The sequence below is a fragment of the Hyperolius riggenbachi genome, chromosome 3 (assembly GCF_040937935.1).
Source record: "Hyperolius riggenbachi isolate aHypRig1 chromosome 3, aHypRig1.pri, whole genome shotgun sequence".
In the NCBI taxonomy this organism is placed as follows: domain Eukaryota; kingdom Metazoa; phylum Chordata; class Amphibia; order Anura; family Hyperoliidae; genus Hyperolius; species Hyperolius riggenbachi.
The window spans coordinates 33036679-33053261 of record NC_090648.1 but is presented as its reverse complement, the minus strand read 5'-3'; the positions used below and the strand labels follow the sequence as shown (position 1 = coordinate 33053261).

At 46.9% G+C, this 16583-nt stretch overlaps 1 protein-coding gene across 9 annotated transcripts in view; it reads left to right on the top strand.

The window, feature by feature from the left end:
• Positions 1 to 16583, top strand: part of MINK1 (misshapen like kinase 1) — a 189618-nt gene that overhangs the window by 130476 nt on the left and 42559 nt on the right. For 3 of the 9 annotated variants that reach the window (XM_068273959.1, XM_068273951.1, XM_068273952.1), the window contains exons 9-15: positions 346 to 424; positions 1156 to 1322; positions 4012 to 4084; positions 5666 to 5870; positions 6882 to 6989; positions 10966 to 11052; positions 14065 to 14115. In XM_068273959.1, the coding sequence (XP_068130060.1) occupies positions 346 to 424; positions 1156 to 1322; positions 4012 to 4084; positions 5666 to 5870; positions 6882 to 6989; positions 10966 to 11052; positions 14065 to 14115 (770 nt within the window). The remainder of the gene's footprint in view (positions 1 to 345; positions 425 to 1155; positions 1323 to 4011; positions 4085 to 5665; positions 5871 to 6881; positions 6990 to 10965; positions 11053 to 14064; positions 14116 to 16583) is intronic. The other 6 variants (XM_068273956.1, XM_068273960.1, XM_068273957.1 and 3 more) reach the window with 3 other exon arrangements.

The following is a 16583-nucleotide window of genomic DNA, read 5'->3' as shown; positions in this document are numbered from 1 at the left end:
TAGTGATATATACAGTGTGAATCACTGGATAAAAACAGACTGATAATAAAGTAGCTATAAAGACAAACTGGCATTATTACCACCTGTTGGATGTGTACATACATTCAGCTTACTGAGTACATTTTGTGAGACAGGTTTAGCTTGCATGAAGGTAAATAACTCTCTCCAGGTAGAGCCAGCAGCTGGTGACAGCAGCAGTTACAGCATAAGGCAATAGGACTTCTCCTGCAGGATGTGTGTTACAGGCTGAATGACACAGCCATGTTTCTGTTACCTCCTCATCACAGGAGAGGAGAGCTGCTTATATAACACTGACTCTTGTCTTTCTGCTTTCTCTTCCCCCAGCTCTGTGTGACATGCACCCCATGCGGGCTCTCTTCCTCATCCCTCGGAACCCTCCGCCCAAACTCAAATCCAAGAAATGGTGAGTGCATGAGACTTCTACTGTAACGCCATCCACACGGGAATACAACAGGACCGGGCTAATCTTTGCTATATAAACACAGGGAGGCCATCCAGAGCCACTACCCACGTCTCCAATTCATAGTAATGGATGGAGCCTCCTAGAAATTGTAGTCATTCAGTGCTTTTGGTAGCGATTTCTGCAGTGTTTTCCAGAGCAATTTCTGGCACTTTTGAAGCGTTATATTCAGGGCTGTGGAGTCGAAGTAATTTTGGGTTCCTGGAGTCGGAGTCGGTGCTTTCAATAAACTGAGGAGTCAGTCAGATGATTTTTGTACCAATTCCACAGCCCTGGTTATATTCATGCTAGTGATTTGTACAATAATTGCAAATTTATTTATTTTTTAGATCTGAGTAGTACAATGGCTTTGTACAACAATTGAAAAGCGATTTTGCAATGTTCCTATAATTTGTATTGGAGTGCCACCGCTCCAAAAATTGCGATTGTGATTTTGAAAAATCACCGCCACTCCTGTAGAATCGCCTCCTTTGACTTTATTTTTTTTTTTGACCAGTGGAAGGTCGTGAAACACAGTGCCACCAACAGGTGAAACAAAGAACAGCAATATCCCTTATAGCTCTATCCAGATTTGTCCCTTTGCAGAAGTTTTCTGGTGGTTTCGCACTCTGCCTCGACTGGACTTTAATAATCTCCTTTCTTTCTCAACCCCCCCCCCCCCCAAAAAACTGCAGGTCCAAAAAATTCATAGAGTTCATTGACACCTGTCTGATAAAGAACTACCTGAACCGGCCCCCCACTGAGCAGCTGCTGAAATACCCCTTCATCAGGGATCAGCCCACCGAGAGGCAAGTCAGGATCCAGCTGAAGGATCACATCGACAGATCAAGGAAGAAACGCGGTGAGAAAAGTGGGACCCACACCACAGGAAGAGGAGGGGCCACTTGTCATGTGACAAGCTGGAGGCAGCCATTGCTGACCTCTCACTGAAAATGCAACTTGCCTGGCTGTAATGGTTATCTGACTATAATACTTACTGAGTCCCTGACCTTGAAAAGTGTGCAGATCAGGAAAGAGAGGGGGATATTTACTAAGTTTATAGAACGTAAGTTATGCCAAAATCCTGGACTGGATTTCTAGGTGGTGTCCATTGGACGACACAAATAAACCGTTCCTTAACCGGGCCATATCAGACCGCAGTGAAGCAGCTGAGAAGTGAATAATGCTAGGTACACACACAATGCAATTTTTTGACAGATGTACGGTCAGATCAATTATTTCCAGCATGTCTGATCTGATTTGCGATCGTTTTTTCATAGAATTGTTATCGATCTGACAGTAAATCTGTAAGAAAGTTGTATCGTGTGTACCTTACTTAAGACAGTAGTCATGCAGCTGCATTCCTGTGAAGCACTCCTCGTGGGGACACAGAGGCACAGACCACTGCATTCATTGATTGATGTCAGTAAAGGAGGGATGCATAACCACTACAAAGATTGCTGACATTATGGGAGGGGCAGAGACACAAACCACTACAAAATTGTCATTATGGGAGTGGGGTGGAGACATAAAGTACTACTGTTCCCAAAACTGCTGTAATAGTCATCACTGTGGGAGGGGCAGAGTACAAAGTGCTACTGTAATTGTCCTCATTGTGGGAGGGGTAGAGGCACAAAGTGCTGCTGTCATTGTCCACATTATGGGAGGGGCAAAGGCACAAAGTACTGCTGTAATTGTCCTCATTGTGGGAGGGGCAGAGTACAAAGTGCTGCTGTAATTGTCGTCATTGTGGGAGGGGCAGAGGCACAAAGTGCTGCTGTGATTGTCCTCATTTTGGGAGGGGCAGAGGCACAAAGTGCTGCTGTGATTGTCCTCATTGTGGGAGGGGCAGAGGCACAAAGTGCTGCTGTAATTGTCCTCATTGTGGGAGGGGCAGAGGCGCAAAGTGCTGCTGTAATTCTCATTGTGGGAGGGGCAGAGGCACAAAATGCTGCTGTAACTGTCCTCATTGTGGGATGGGCAGAGGCACAAAGTACTGCTTTGATTGTCCTCATTGTGGGAGGGGCAGAGGCACAAAGTGCTGCTGTAATTGTCCTCATTGTGGGAGGGGCAGAGGCGCAAAGTGCTGCTGTAATTCTCATTGTGGGAGGGGCAGAGGCATAAAATGCTGCTGTAATTGTCCTCATTGTGGGCAGGGCAGAGGCACAAAGTGCTGCTGTAATTGTCCTCATTGTGGGAGGGGCAGAGTCACAAAGTACTGCTGTAACTGTCCTCATTGTGGGATGGACAGAGGCACAAAGTACTGCTGTAATTGTCCTCATTGTGGGCGGGGCAGAGGCACAAAGTGCTGCTGTAATTGTCCTCATTGTGGGAGGGGCATAGGCACACAGTACTGCTGTAATTGTCGTCATTGTGGGAGGGGCAGAGGCACAAAGTACTGCTATGATTGTGCTCATTGTGGGAGAGGCAGAGGCACAAAGTGCTGCTGTAATTGTCCTCATTGTGGGAGGGGCCGAGGCACAAAGTGCTGCTGTAATTGTCCTCATTGTGGGAGGGGCAGAGGCACAAAGTACTGCTATGATTGTCCTCATTGTGGGTGGGGCAGAGACACAAAGTGCTGCTGTAATTGTCCTCATTGTGGGAGGGGCAGAGGCACAAAGTGCTGCTGTAATTGTCCTCATTGTGGGAGGGGCAGAGGCACAAAGAGCTGCTGTAATGATCCTCATTGTGGGAGGGGCAGAGGCTTAAGGTACTACTGCAATTGTCCTCATTGTGGGAGGGGCAGAGGCAGAATGTGCTGCTGTAATTGTCCTCATTGTGGGAGGGGCAGAGGCACAAAGTACTGCTGTAATTGTCCTCATTGTGAGAGGGGCAGAGGCACAAAGTGCTGCTGTAATTATCCTCATTGTGGGCGGGGCAGAGGCACAACGTGCTGCTGTAATTGTCCTCATTGTGGGAGGGGCAGAGGCTTACGGTACTACTGTAATTGTCGTCATTGTGGGAGGGGCAGAGGCACAAAGTGCTGCTGTAATTGTCCTCATTGTGGGAGGGGCAGAGGCACAAAGTACTGCTGTAATGGTATATACACACGGGTTACAACACGCGCATGTTGCGACGACAGGTCCCCCGTGTGAACAACGCGCGTGCTACGAACCATCGCGCAACTTCGTCGCAACTGTCGCTAGTCTGCCACGCATACCGCGTGTGTATGCGGACTAGCGACAGCAACCCATAGCCAGAGCACGGAGCTTCCGGCGGGGGGGAGGAGCCTTCGTCGACAGCTTTCGCCACATCGCTGTCCCTCTGTGTGCCGTGTGTACGGCTGCTGCACAGAGGGACCTGTCGATGAGCTGTCGCGCACACGTCCCCGGGGGGATAGCGACAGGCTACAGTGGTACCCCGTGTGTACTTAGCTTAATTGTCCTCATTGTGAGAGGGACAGGGGCACAAAGTACTGCTGTAATTGTCCTCATTGTGAGAGGGACAGAGGCACAAGCAGTTATAATTGTTAGTCTGAGGTTGTTTGAATGACAGTAAAATCTGCGAGTTGTTTGGACATTGTGACTCTAACCACCTATTTCTGTGTACAGCAGACGAAACTGAATATGAGTACAGCGGCAGCGAGGATGAGGAGGAGAACCATGGTGAAGAGGGAGAGCCCAGGTAAGAGAAGAAACCAACATTACCGCAGGAAGCTGTAAGGGCTTTATAGTGTACCCACGGCAAATAAACATGAATTAGATGCTTACCTTGAAGAGAACCTGTACTGAGTAAAAATATTTAAAATAAACACACGAGGTAACTTCAAATGAAAATTACATAGTTACCTTGCCATCAGTTCCTCTCAGAAGCTCACTATTTTCTTCTGACAATAATCCCTTCCAATTCTGACAATATTTTGTCAGATCTGAAATATATCAGTTGCTGTCAGTAAAATATCAGTTGCTGTCAGTTATAGCTGAGAGGAAAACTGATGTACCAGGTAATGTCAATGTTTCCCTATGGCTCAAGTGGGCGATGTTACAGTTTAAAAAAGAGGAACTCCAGTGAAAATAATGTAATAAAAAAAGTGCTTCATTTTTACAATAATGATGTATAAATGATTTAGTCAGGGTTTGCTCATTGTAAAATCTTTCCTCTCCCAGATTCACATTCTGACATTTATTATATGGTGACATTGTTACTGTGGGCAGGTTATGTAGCTGTTCTGGCTTTAACAGACAGCTATAAACAGCCATTTCCTGTGTGTGTCATTGTTACATTGTGGCAGTTCGCCCAGAGTACCGTATGGTACCAGAGCCACTTGTGGGAGGGGTTTCAGCACAAAATCAGTCACACAACGCCCCCTGATGGTCTGTTTGTAAAAAGCATTCTATTTCTCATGTAAAAGGGGGTATCAGCTACTGATTGGGATAAAGTTCAATTCTTGGTTGGAGTTTCTCTTTATCTGTGTGCTGACCAGAAAGCAGTTATGGGGTAATGGCTATTTTCAAAATGGAGGACGAAAAATTCCCTTGATCACAGTGGACAAACAGGATGCGGGACAGGAGAAAGACACTGAGTAGACGACTACATGGAAGGTAAGTATGACTTGTGTATGCTTATTTTGACTTTTAATTTTCAGTTCAGGTTTTCTTTAAAAAGGTACATACCTGACAAGCGCTTGTCAGATATGTTATTGGGGCTGCATCCTTAGCAAATGCTGTTCAGGAAATGCTTTTGGGACCAAAGACACTAGGTGGGAGGTTGTTTTAGGCACTAGGGGGGAGATTACCCTAATTTTAGGCATGGGGGGTAGGGAGGGAGGTTAGGCACTAGAGGAGGTATTCAGTTTAGGCATTAGTGTGTGTGTGTGGGGGGGGGGGGTCTTTAGGCACTAAAAAGGGGGATTTGTTTTATGTATTAGGTGTGCATGGGGGGGGGATGGATGCTGGGTTTCTCTGTAGTAAAATATTGGTGATTTACACACATATTTTTACTATTGGCAACTCGTGCAGCGCTATATGTACTCCTGTGTGGAGTTTATTGTAGAGCCGTGTGTAGCACCAGTATGTAGACAGTAAGACTGGTCAGTGCATCCTTATTGTTTTAGGGGTGGAGTCGAGGTATTGACTTTGATATTGTTGACTGGCTGGGCTTTTCTTGACTGTTCTGAGGATACAGAAACTTTGTTATACAGACATCATTTAGCCTAAATCTGAGCTTGTATTGTTGCATTGAGTAACCCATCATCCTTCCATTCAGCTCCATCATGAACGTGCCCGGGGAGTCCACACTAAGGCGGGAATTCCTGCGTCTGCAACAAGAGAACAAGAGCAACTCTGAGGCCCTGAAGCAGCAGCAGATGGGCCCGCAGCATCGGGACTCAGAGGCCCACATCAAGCAGCTCCTGCACGAACGCCAGAGACGTATCGAGGAGCAGAAGGCAGAACGCCTGCGTGTGGAGGAGGTAGAGCTCTCATGGGGCCATGCATGGTCACTCCCAGTCACATTGGTGTAGCAGAGTTCCCGAGTCATGTGCTTCTGGCAAAGGATGATGGGAAGAGTAAATAAACACCAGTATCAGTGACTTTCCATCCTGAACTGGTCCTCACCTCTCACCAGATTGGGTACTTTTTTACCCCTAGCTAATAAAATCCACAGGCGTGATCATTAAAGTGTCCCTGAGACAGGGAGATATAAAAAGGTTATACATACCTGGGGCTTCCTCCAGGCTGATCACTTTCTTGCTATCCTCTTGCCCCGCCCTGATCCTCTGCAATTCGGCCCCGAAAGTCCTTCAGTCGGCACAGGAGCAGTCCAGCCGCACACACTCCCATGTCACGCTCCTGGTAGTACTGCGCAGGTGCAGAACGCTCTTGGCGATGGGGGCATGTGCGTGGCCGAGCTGCTCATGCACAGTGCGCCCCAGACAAAAGCACTTTCGGGGGCTGAATTGCGGTTGATCCAGGTGGTCCAGGACTATGGCGTGGGAGCGATCAGCCTGGAGGAAGCGCCAAGGTATGTATAATCTTTTTATAACCATCCAACTCATTCCATCCATCCATTCCCTTTAGAAAGAACCCAGGAGGTCCTTAGGTAGAAATTTTGGATACTTACCTCAAGAAAGAGAAACCTCTGGATTCTCATCTCACCCTGTCCCTCCGTTCCAGCACTGGGACCCCTGAAGTTCCATGGAGCTCACCCCCAGTGCAGCGGCAGCTCAAGCATTTGCAGTATCACAGGGCTTGGCGAAGAAAGCCAAGCTAGTTTGGCTAGTGTGCTGGCGCAAGCTGTCTGTGCAGTGCAGGTTAGCTCGGTCGAGAATCCTATGTTGACGGGCTTGTGGGGGTCTCATCGCTGGAAGTGGGACAGGGGAGGGCTTTATCTAGGGACCAAATTTGTGCAGTTTGTGAGAAGTTGATCTTCCTGGTCCTTTCTACAAACTTAATGTGTAACGTTATTTTGTGTTCCATTCCAGCAACAACGACGGGAGCGAGAGCAAAGGAAGCAGCAGGAGAAGGAGCAGCAGAGGAGGCGGGATGACCTGCGCCGGGAGGAAGAGAGGCGGATGGCTGAGAGGGAGCAGGTATGTACGCCAATCTCACATCGCTCCAGCACAGCACATCAGAATTACGGAGTGTGGAGATATGGGGCCTCACAGGAACACCAAACGTGTGCTACGATTGCATCTCAGAGCATGATGGGATTTATTTATGGACACATCTCTCAACAGGAGGTGGCATACCTATCACTGCACAATACTTGCATGATGACACAGGTCCACTGATGCTACACTTCCCTGCATGACGAGACACAGATCCACTGAAACTACACTTCCCTGCATGACGAGACACAGGTCCACTGACGCTACTCTTCCCTGCTTGACGAGACACAGGTCCACTGACGCTACACTTCCCTGCATGACGAGACACAGGTCCACTGACGCTACACTTCCCTGCATGACTAGACAAGGGTCCGCTGACGCTACACTTCCCTGCATGACGAGACACAGGTCCACTGAAACTACACTTCCCTGCATGACGAGACACAGGTCCACTGACGCTACTCTTCCCTGCTTGACGAGACACGGGTCCACTGACGCTACACTTCCCTGTATGACGAGACAAGGGTCCACTGACGCTACACTTCCCTGTATGACGAGACAAGGGTCCACTGACGCTACACTTCTCTGCATGAGGAGACACAGGTCCACTGACGCTACACTTCCCTGCATGACTAGGCCCAGCTCTGCTGTCACTTCACCTCCCTGCAGGACTAGACAGTGCTCCGCCTTCACTGTACCACCCTGTTGGACTAGACACAGCTCTGCTGTCACTGCATCTCCCTGCAGGACTAAACACAGCTCTGTCACTGCATCTTCCTGCAGGACTAAACACAGCTCTGTTGTCACTGCATATCCCTGCAGGACTAGACACAGCTCTGCTTTCACTGCACCTCCCTGCAGGACTAGACACAGCTCTGCTGTCACTGCACCTCCCTGCAGGACTAGACACCGCTCTGCAGTCACTGCACCTCCCTGCAGGACTGAACACAGCTCTGCTGTCACTGCACCTCCCTGCAGGACTAGACATAGCTCTGCTGTCACTGCACCTCCCTGCAAGACTAAACACAGCTCTGCTATCACTGCACCTCCCTGCAAGACTAGATACAGCTCTGCTGTTGCTGCAACTTCCTGCTGGACTAGACCTAGCTCTGCTGTCATGGCAGTTCCCTGTGTGGCAAAACACCCTGCACTGTCTCTGCATCTCCCTGTAAGACTGAACCACACTTTAGCAGTCACAGAAATGCTAAACGCACCTCTCCTGGGACTCCCATCCATGGCATGACTAGATGGAGTTGTTACGATACATTGCACCAGGACAGGACACTGCAAGACCACATACTTCAGCTGCGACACTGCAGAGCCATCATACCAATTTGTTGTGGGATGTCTTAACTTGGTGTGTTGCCTGTGTTTGCGGTGGATGTTAGTAATCTGTGTGTGTAATGTGGGCAGGCTAATACCCCCCCTGCATGCAAGATCTCCCTACACAGATAGTTGTGTTGTTGCTGTGGGGGAGGGAATATTGTGTATGTGTAATGCTGGATTGTTCCCTACTTACCCCATCCCTCTGTTCTCCTCCTTCCTGGCTGTGGTCTATTCCGATTTCTCCTATCCTTCGTTGAGGAGCATTGCACCATGGGATATTCGCCTGCCCTAAGAAGGACTGAAGCTTGTAGGGGATGTCTCCTGTCTAGCTCCTCCCTAACAGGAAGCAAGCTCTACAGATTATAGTGTTCAAAGGATTACTCCACTTGACCGCAGGAATCAGGAGTAGAACATCCAAACCATTTTGTAACTACCATTACATATAATCCTTTAGCGCCAATCTGTTGCTGCTGTAACTTTTTAGTAACTTGCTGGAAGCCATGCATAGAACAGTATGTGGCTTGGTATTACAGTTAGACCTAATTCTCCTCTCTCATGGTCTCGTTTATTGATAGGTTAGCACAAAGCAGGTAGTAAACCTTTTTGCATCCCTTCACACATTTTTGGGGTATTTTCTGCAATGCAGGACCGGATTTACCATAAGGCACTGTAGGCACATGCCTACAGGCGCCTGATGATGGAAAAGGGGCGCTCTCCCCTCCCCAAGTACCACTCTCTCGCCTTGCCAATGCAGAGTATAAACGAGAGGTTACTCATCCGGGTCCCGGCATTCCACTGACCAGATCTCCCTTCAGTTGGGGGCACCTCTAGCTACCTAATACTTGGGGGCGCCTGTAGCTACATAATATTGAGAGTACGTCTGGCTACCTAATATTAAGGGCACCTGTAGCTGCCTATGACAGGCAAGGGAAGTCGAAGAGACGTGACAGCTGTGCCAGCCAACACACTTGCGGTGCAGTTTGATGGGGGTTAGTATGTTCGTGGAGGGCGAAGTCTATGATGGCCATAGGCTCCTGTGATGTAAATCCAAGCCTGCTGCCATGGCTCAGTCATGCCACATATAGGCGGGATCCAACACATCCACAACCATATCAGCTCTACATACACGTAATAAAGAGTAAGCCCTCCCATCTCCCTAACCGCTGACGGCAGGAACGGCAGCCTTCTCAAAGAAAGTACGGTAAGTATTGAGACAAAGTCCCTTTTCAATTCTGCTTCTGTAAAGCCCGTACACACCAAGGGATTTCTGCCACCCAACAGGGATTGGTACATGATTCCTTGGGGGATGGTGCAGAGCCGGTGCTGTACAGACCTCGTCATCAGCCTCCTGGCTATTGAGGCAACTGTGCCATGGAGGAGGGGGAAAGAGTGGCCCATGATGGAGCTGCTTCCTGTGGAGAGGGGAGAACAATTGACCCCTGAACTGAGAGGGATATATGGAGGCTGACATTTATTTCCTTCTAAACAATGCACATTGCCTGGCTGACTTGATGAGTCCCTACCTCTAATACCTTTAGCCATAGATCCTAAACAAGCATGCAGATGACATATTTCACTGAAGTTTGACAAGATTTTCTGCATGCTTGTTTCAGATGGATAATTCATGCACTTCTGCAGCCAGAGAGATTATCAGCACTGCCAGATAACTGGTATTGCTTAAAAGGAAATAAATATGGCAGCCTTTGTATCCCTCTCACTTTAGGGGTCCATTGTTCTGCCCTCTCCACAGGAAATTCGATCCATCATGCTCTACTCTTTCCCCCTCCATATTCATTTCACTTTAGACCTAAATAGCTCCTTTATTACACCATACCAGTTACATGATGGAATACTCACTGTAAGTGGGTTAAACAGACACAAACAGACGAGATCTCCTCTGAAACGCTCATTCCGAAAATACTGATGGTCGTGGGGGTCAGATATCACCAGTGAGAACTCAGAGGCGAAAGCTAATGGGGGGCAAGGGGGGGACATCTGTCGCCGGGTGCAGCATTTGGGGGGCACTGGATCAGACCGCACTATCCCCCAATACCTCCCGGTCACTGCAGCATCTTTGAAAGAATGAGGAAGGGACAGATCCTTTCCCCTGCTCTTTGCCCACTCCCCATATCCCTTCAGTCCTTCTCTCTTCATCACCTATAAAATACCTACTTTCAGTGCAATTTAATTTTTTTGCCCATGATCCAATGCGCCACATGTCATTTTGCCCCACAGGTCCATTATTGAGTTAGCTCAGCATCCACTTAATGCTAATAGTTTTGGAATCAAAATTTACCCACTCGTTATAGGCTACACATCAAGTGGCGCAAAAACTGTATTTGTCCCCGGGAGCTGAGAAACTTAGCTACGCCTCTGGGAGAACTTTTGTAAAGCATCTTTTGGATAACAGCGGCCAGAAGACGAGCAGCTGCTTCCTGATAGGGAGATTATAACCTAGAAAGGGGAGTAGTCCTCTACCCTGGTGTCAGTCCTCCCCGGTAAGCCCGGCTTGTACCCTGCGGTGCCGTGACCTTTTATTAAACCCAACGAGAAAAGGATTTTCTGGTGAGTACTAAAAATCCTGTTTTCTCCCATCCTGTCTCTCGGCTGTCTCTGCCTCTCTCTCCTCTAGGAATATATCAGACACAAGTTAGAGGAAGAACAAAGACAGTTAGAGATTCTCCAGCAGCAGCTTCTGCAGGAACAGGCCCTCTTACTGGTAAATCATTGGTTCCTTCTTCTTGCCTTTTCATAGTACCGCCCCTCTCCTTACCTTGTCATAGGCTATGTTATTCCAATAGACAAAGCACCAGCATCCTCCCCTCCCACCTACTGCAGCTCCACTATGGCATGCTCCTACACTGTGACACAGTCCCACTTTACCATAGTGCCATCAGCCTATCTATTATGCCGACAGAAAGACTTGCCTTTCATAGTACGGCTCCTCCTTACCTTGTCATAGGTTATTTTATTCCTGTAGATACAGCACCAACATCCCCCCCCCCCCCCCCCTCAACATACTACAGCTTCACCATGGCATGAAAATACACTCTGACACAGTCCCACTTCACCATAGTGCATAGGTGTCCAACTTTAGTCCTTGAGGGACCATGTCACTGTTGAGGATGTTCTGAGAAATGTGTTCTGCTTGAATAACCACACCTTCACACCTTTCCTGATTCCGTCCCATCAATCAATTTGAGCTGTGCCACAAAATGTGTGAGGACTTCGGCCCTTAAAGTGTACCCGAGCCGAAGCTTGCGTACAAATTGAGATACTTGCCTAAAAAGAGGAAAGCCTCAGAATCCTATTGAGGCTTCCCTCGGTGCTCCGATGTTCCCGTCGCTGCAAGATTATGACGATACGTGACTTTTTCAAAAGTCTGTAATAAGCACTGCCTCTTCCTGTGCTAGGCCACACCCTTGTTTTCCTGAAGTAAGAGGGATATGGTGGCTGCAATATTTATTCCTTTTAAACAATACCAGTTGCCTGGCTTTCCAGCTCATCATTCTGACATTAGTAGTGTCTGAATCACACACCTGAAACAAGCATGCAGCTAATCCAGTCACACCTTCAGTAAGAGCACCTGATCTGCTGCATGCTTGTTCAGGGTCTATGGATACAAGTATTAGAGGCAGAGGATCAGCAGGAATGCCAGGCAATCTGCACTGTTTAAAAGGAAATAAATGTCGCCCTCCATATCCTTCTCACTTGAGGTGTGCTTGAATGGATGTTTTCCTTATCACGCTTCCATATCTGTTAAGGTGGCCACAAAAGGTACAATTTGCCGAACGATTCTTCTTAAGAACTATAGGAAATGATCGTTTGGGACCACTAATGTACAAAAATCTCCCAACCAAAAGATTGCCGGGATCGATCAGAAAATCAGATCGATTTCATTAATGTGATTGCATTGGTTAGGAGATTTTTTCCATGAGTGGTCACAAATGGTCATTTCCGATAGTCCTTATGAAAAATCATTTGTAAACAATCATTCAGCAAATTGTATCGTTCGTGGCCACCTTTATGCCTTGATGAAGGGATGAATGGCAGTATCAAAACCTTAGCCTAAGGTCCCTTTTTGCTTTGTCATGATCTGATTTCAGATCACATGCAATTTACCAATCTCAAGGGCACCGTGATTCAAAATGGTAATTGCATTGTCCTTTTTTTCCACTGGTGCAATTCGATTTTTAGGCAATCATGAACGCATTTCATGCAGCATTAGGTCTGCATTTAGCCTTAATATGTTTTGGTCCACCAATTTCTGAAAGCATACAGATGGGCACCAGTACAGCATGTAAAAACTTTAATGGGAATCCTCAGGGAAACGTACAGCAAGAGACACACTGGGGCGACAAAGACCTGCCTGACAGCCGTTACACAGCCATCCACTGGCCTGACAGCCGTTACACAGCCATCTGCCTGACAGACGATTTCGATTGGTTCTTCCTGCTTCGTCAGAGGCCTCTGACGAAGTGATGAGACCCGTGAAACAGCTGTCAGGCCAGTACCCCAGCGTGTCTCTTGCTGTATGTTTCCATTGCTCTGTTTCTGGAAATTGGTGGATCAAGGATTCTTCTGCTGTCTAATGGCCCTACCATGGTGGTTGTTTGCCAGCAGCATTAAGCGCCAGTTGTTTTTATCGTGTCTCATTTTATAGAATAAGTATTGGTATTTGGCAGTTTGCACACTGATTTAGGTAAGTCTCAAGTATGACAAAACAAACCACCTGCCAAATCTCTGCAGACATGCCTCATCCTTCTCACAGTGTATCCGTGACCTCACCCGTAACTGAAGCCAAACAAATGTAATCCATACCCAAACCATAACCCCTCCCTTTAGACTCTAACGTTCCTTTACTGTATCACTAACCTAAGTGTTCCTCTAAACCCCAACACTAACCCAACCACCACCCCGGACATATTACTAATCTACCCTAACCTGGAACCTAAAGGAAACCCTGTCTGTAACTCACACAGTTAACTCTGATTGCCTTGCCTATCGCTGTCTTCTAGGCTCAGGCACTGGTTCTGTGTTGTGGCAGAAAGCAAGTTTGCATCACGTGTCCAGGGAAGTCTGAGGCAAACCTGTATCAAGGTCGGACATGTTAACCCTGAAGGGCGTACACACTTCCAATTTTGACCAATATTTCCACTTCCGAGTAGTATTTTTTAATTAATATTACGGGCTCCCGAATTCACGGTTGGGCCCAGTCATGTGATCATGAGCTGGGCTGCCCACATTACTCAGACTGCCAGTGTGCCTCCTGTGCTCCATAAGAGCCTGTCAGTCTGTGCCACGCCCCCCTTTTCACAGGGCTTTGCTGTAAAGATAGGGTGACTGGCAGTCATACAGACTGCTAATTAAGTAATTAGTGAGCAAATAAAGTAGCGAAAGTTATCTGCTTTCCTCCTGGATACAGCAGACACTTTTCTACCTTGCTTACACAGCTTAGTACACTTCCAACACAATGTGCTAATGCTGGCAATGGCAAGCTTATCAATTAGCAGCTAAATTGGGTAAAACTCCTGAGTTTTAAATGGAAAATAAATGATTTTGGCTGTTAATTTTATACTGTATGTAATGCTCTAGACTCGACCATAGATGACTTTTGAGAATAATACCACTTAAAAAGTGGAGGTTGACTTTAACAAAGGAAGAACGTCCTATCCAAATGTTCAGGAAGTCCAGAGTGCACCTTCTTATAAATTCCCCCATTTCCTTTCAGCACTCCGATCATGGTCCTGCGATACACAGTTCTGTCCCGACAGGAGCACAGGTACCCCCTAAAGCACCGTTGTCAGAGCTTTATGCCTACGCACCTGTTATATGTTGGGCAGCACATTGGCATGAAATAGTTGCATTTGGCACTCAGGCCAGTTCACATCTGTGCATGAGAAAGCACACTATTGTCTATACACCCGGTGGTGTGCAGAGGAAGTACTCTGATCACATGGTGTGCTGATCTCTCACTGACCACAGCTTTGTGCTGGCCATAAACTCTAGAGAAGAGAGCTGCTCCCTGTCCTTTCCTGCAAATTCTGCACTGCCACCCTCTCGTCTCTCCTCCACTGTGTCCACACTCCAGACCTGTCACCTCTATTACCGTAGCTGCACTCTGTGTCCTCGTCCCGTATTCAGTGTGTGGCCGGTTCCTATTATCACCTTCTTGGGTCTGTCACCTTCTAGAGGGGTCATTCAGTAACAATGGAAGAGTGCAAGTCGGGTGTTTCCACAGCTTCCAATCACCTAACAGATTTCACTATTTCTGTTGCAAGGTTCATTTTGTATAGTAGTACTGTGTTCTATGGTAGGGATTAGATTGTAAGCGTCTCTGAGGACAGTCAGTGACATGACTATGTACTCTGTAAAGTGCTGCAGAAGATATCAGCGCTATATTATTACACAATAATTCTGCAGCAGTGTGAAAAGTACTTGAGACTTTTCACATCTGTTCCTGCACCAGAGGAGGCTACACTCTGTCCCCTGCTTGTCACACACTTGAGTCATACAGCTGCAACAGTACATTGTGCTTTACAGAAAACACTGAACCATTCAGCTGTGCTCTGCAGCAGAGGTTGTTCACTGTGCTTACTATTCCAGATTTGACATTGTGCTGGTCAGAGAACACTAAGCCATTCATATTGATCCCTGCAGACACCGATGTCCCCACCAGTCACACTATTATCATATTTGTTACTATTTTTATTATGCATGTTTATATCTGATTTATTACACAGCACTGTAGAGAGATCCATTCCCATCAGTCTCTGCACCAGAGCAGTTGCCCTCACCGCAGTCATACTATTAAACATTTGTATAGCTTTGACTTAATCTATGGTGCTATACAGAGATCGATTATACATTCCCATCAGTCTCTGAACCAGAGAAGCTTACACTCTAAAGTCTTCACCACAGTCACGATTATTATACATTTATATAGCTCTGACATATTCCACAGCACTGTACAGAGATCAGTGATCCATTCCCATCAGTCTCTGCACCAGAGGAGCTTACACTCTAATGTCCTCACCACAGTCGCACACTATTATTATTATTATACATTTATATAGCTCTGACATATTCCACAGCACTGTACAGAGATCAGTGATCCATTCCCATCAGTCTCTGCACCAGAGGAGCTTACACTCTACTGTCCTCACCACAGTCACACACTATTATACATTTAAATAGCTCTGACATATACCACAGCGCTGTACAGAGATTACTGATCCATTCCCATCAGTCTCTGCACCAGAGGAGCTTACACTCTAATGCCCTCACCACAGCCATACACTAATTTTATTATACATTTATGTAGCTCTAACATATTCCACAGTGCTGTACAGAGACTGGCTGGATAGTGTACTGGTTAAAGACACCACATATGTTTGAAACGGGAGACCAGGATTTGAATCCTGGCTGGAGGCAGGACCTATTCAGTAAGGAGTCCTTGTGCGAGACTCCTTAATGCTGCAGAAACACTTATTGAATGCACCCTTAGTGGCTGCAGCTAGGGATGGCCCAGCCTAGGTTAACTCATGGAGAAACATGTGATCAGTTTGATAAGCTGATAGATTTGTAAAGCTCTGATTTGCTGGTCATGATCATGTGTTAAACCAGGAAGTCATCACTGCAAATCAGAGGCTTACAAATCTATCAGCTGATCAAACTGATCACATGCTTCTCCATGAGTTCCCCTAGGCTGGGTTATCCCTAGCTGCAGCTCCCAATCGCTTTCAGTCTGACAGCAGAAAAGCGCTATAGAAATTTTAACATTATGATATAGGGTCGCGGAGTTAAGCTTGAACCTTTTAGTGGCATCTCGTGCAGACTTGGGAGAACATATATTTTCTTTGCTGGGTCTCTGGTAGTTACCAAATCCAGTTACACAGGGCCACAGCAACAACAAAACATTTGTAATGTAAGGAGAGAGACCCGAGAGCCAAATATAGTGAAGTAAGTACTGATAAATGGGTATTATGAAATAGAGAACAACGATATACTCACAAATAAGGGTTACCTCCAGGCAACCACTGTATAAGCAGGTGAGGAGATTATCCTGTCCTCACTCAGGGTTAAGAAGTCACTCTCTGTAGATATGAAGAAAAAGGAGTATCCCCTTCCACCAGGGGTTATGTATCATGTAATGGAGGACAGAGGTGTCAAAAGAATAAAATCAGATATTAAAAAGTTTAAAAGTGCTTAGGAGGCAGTGGTGGACTTACCTCCTGTAAGCAGACACAA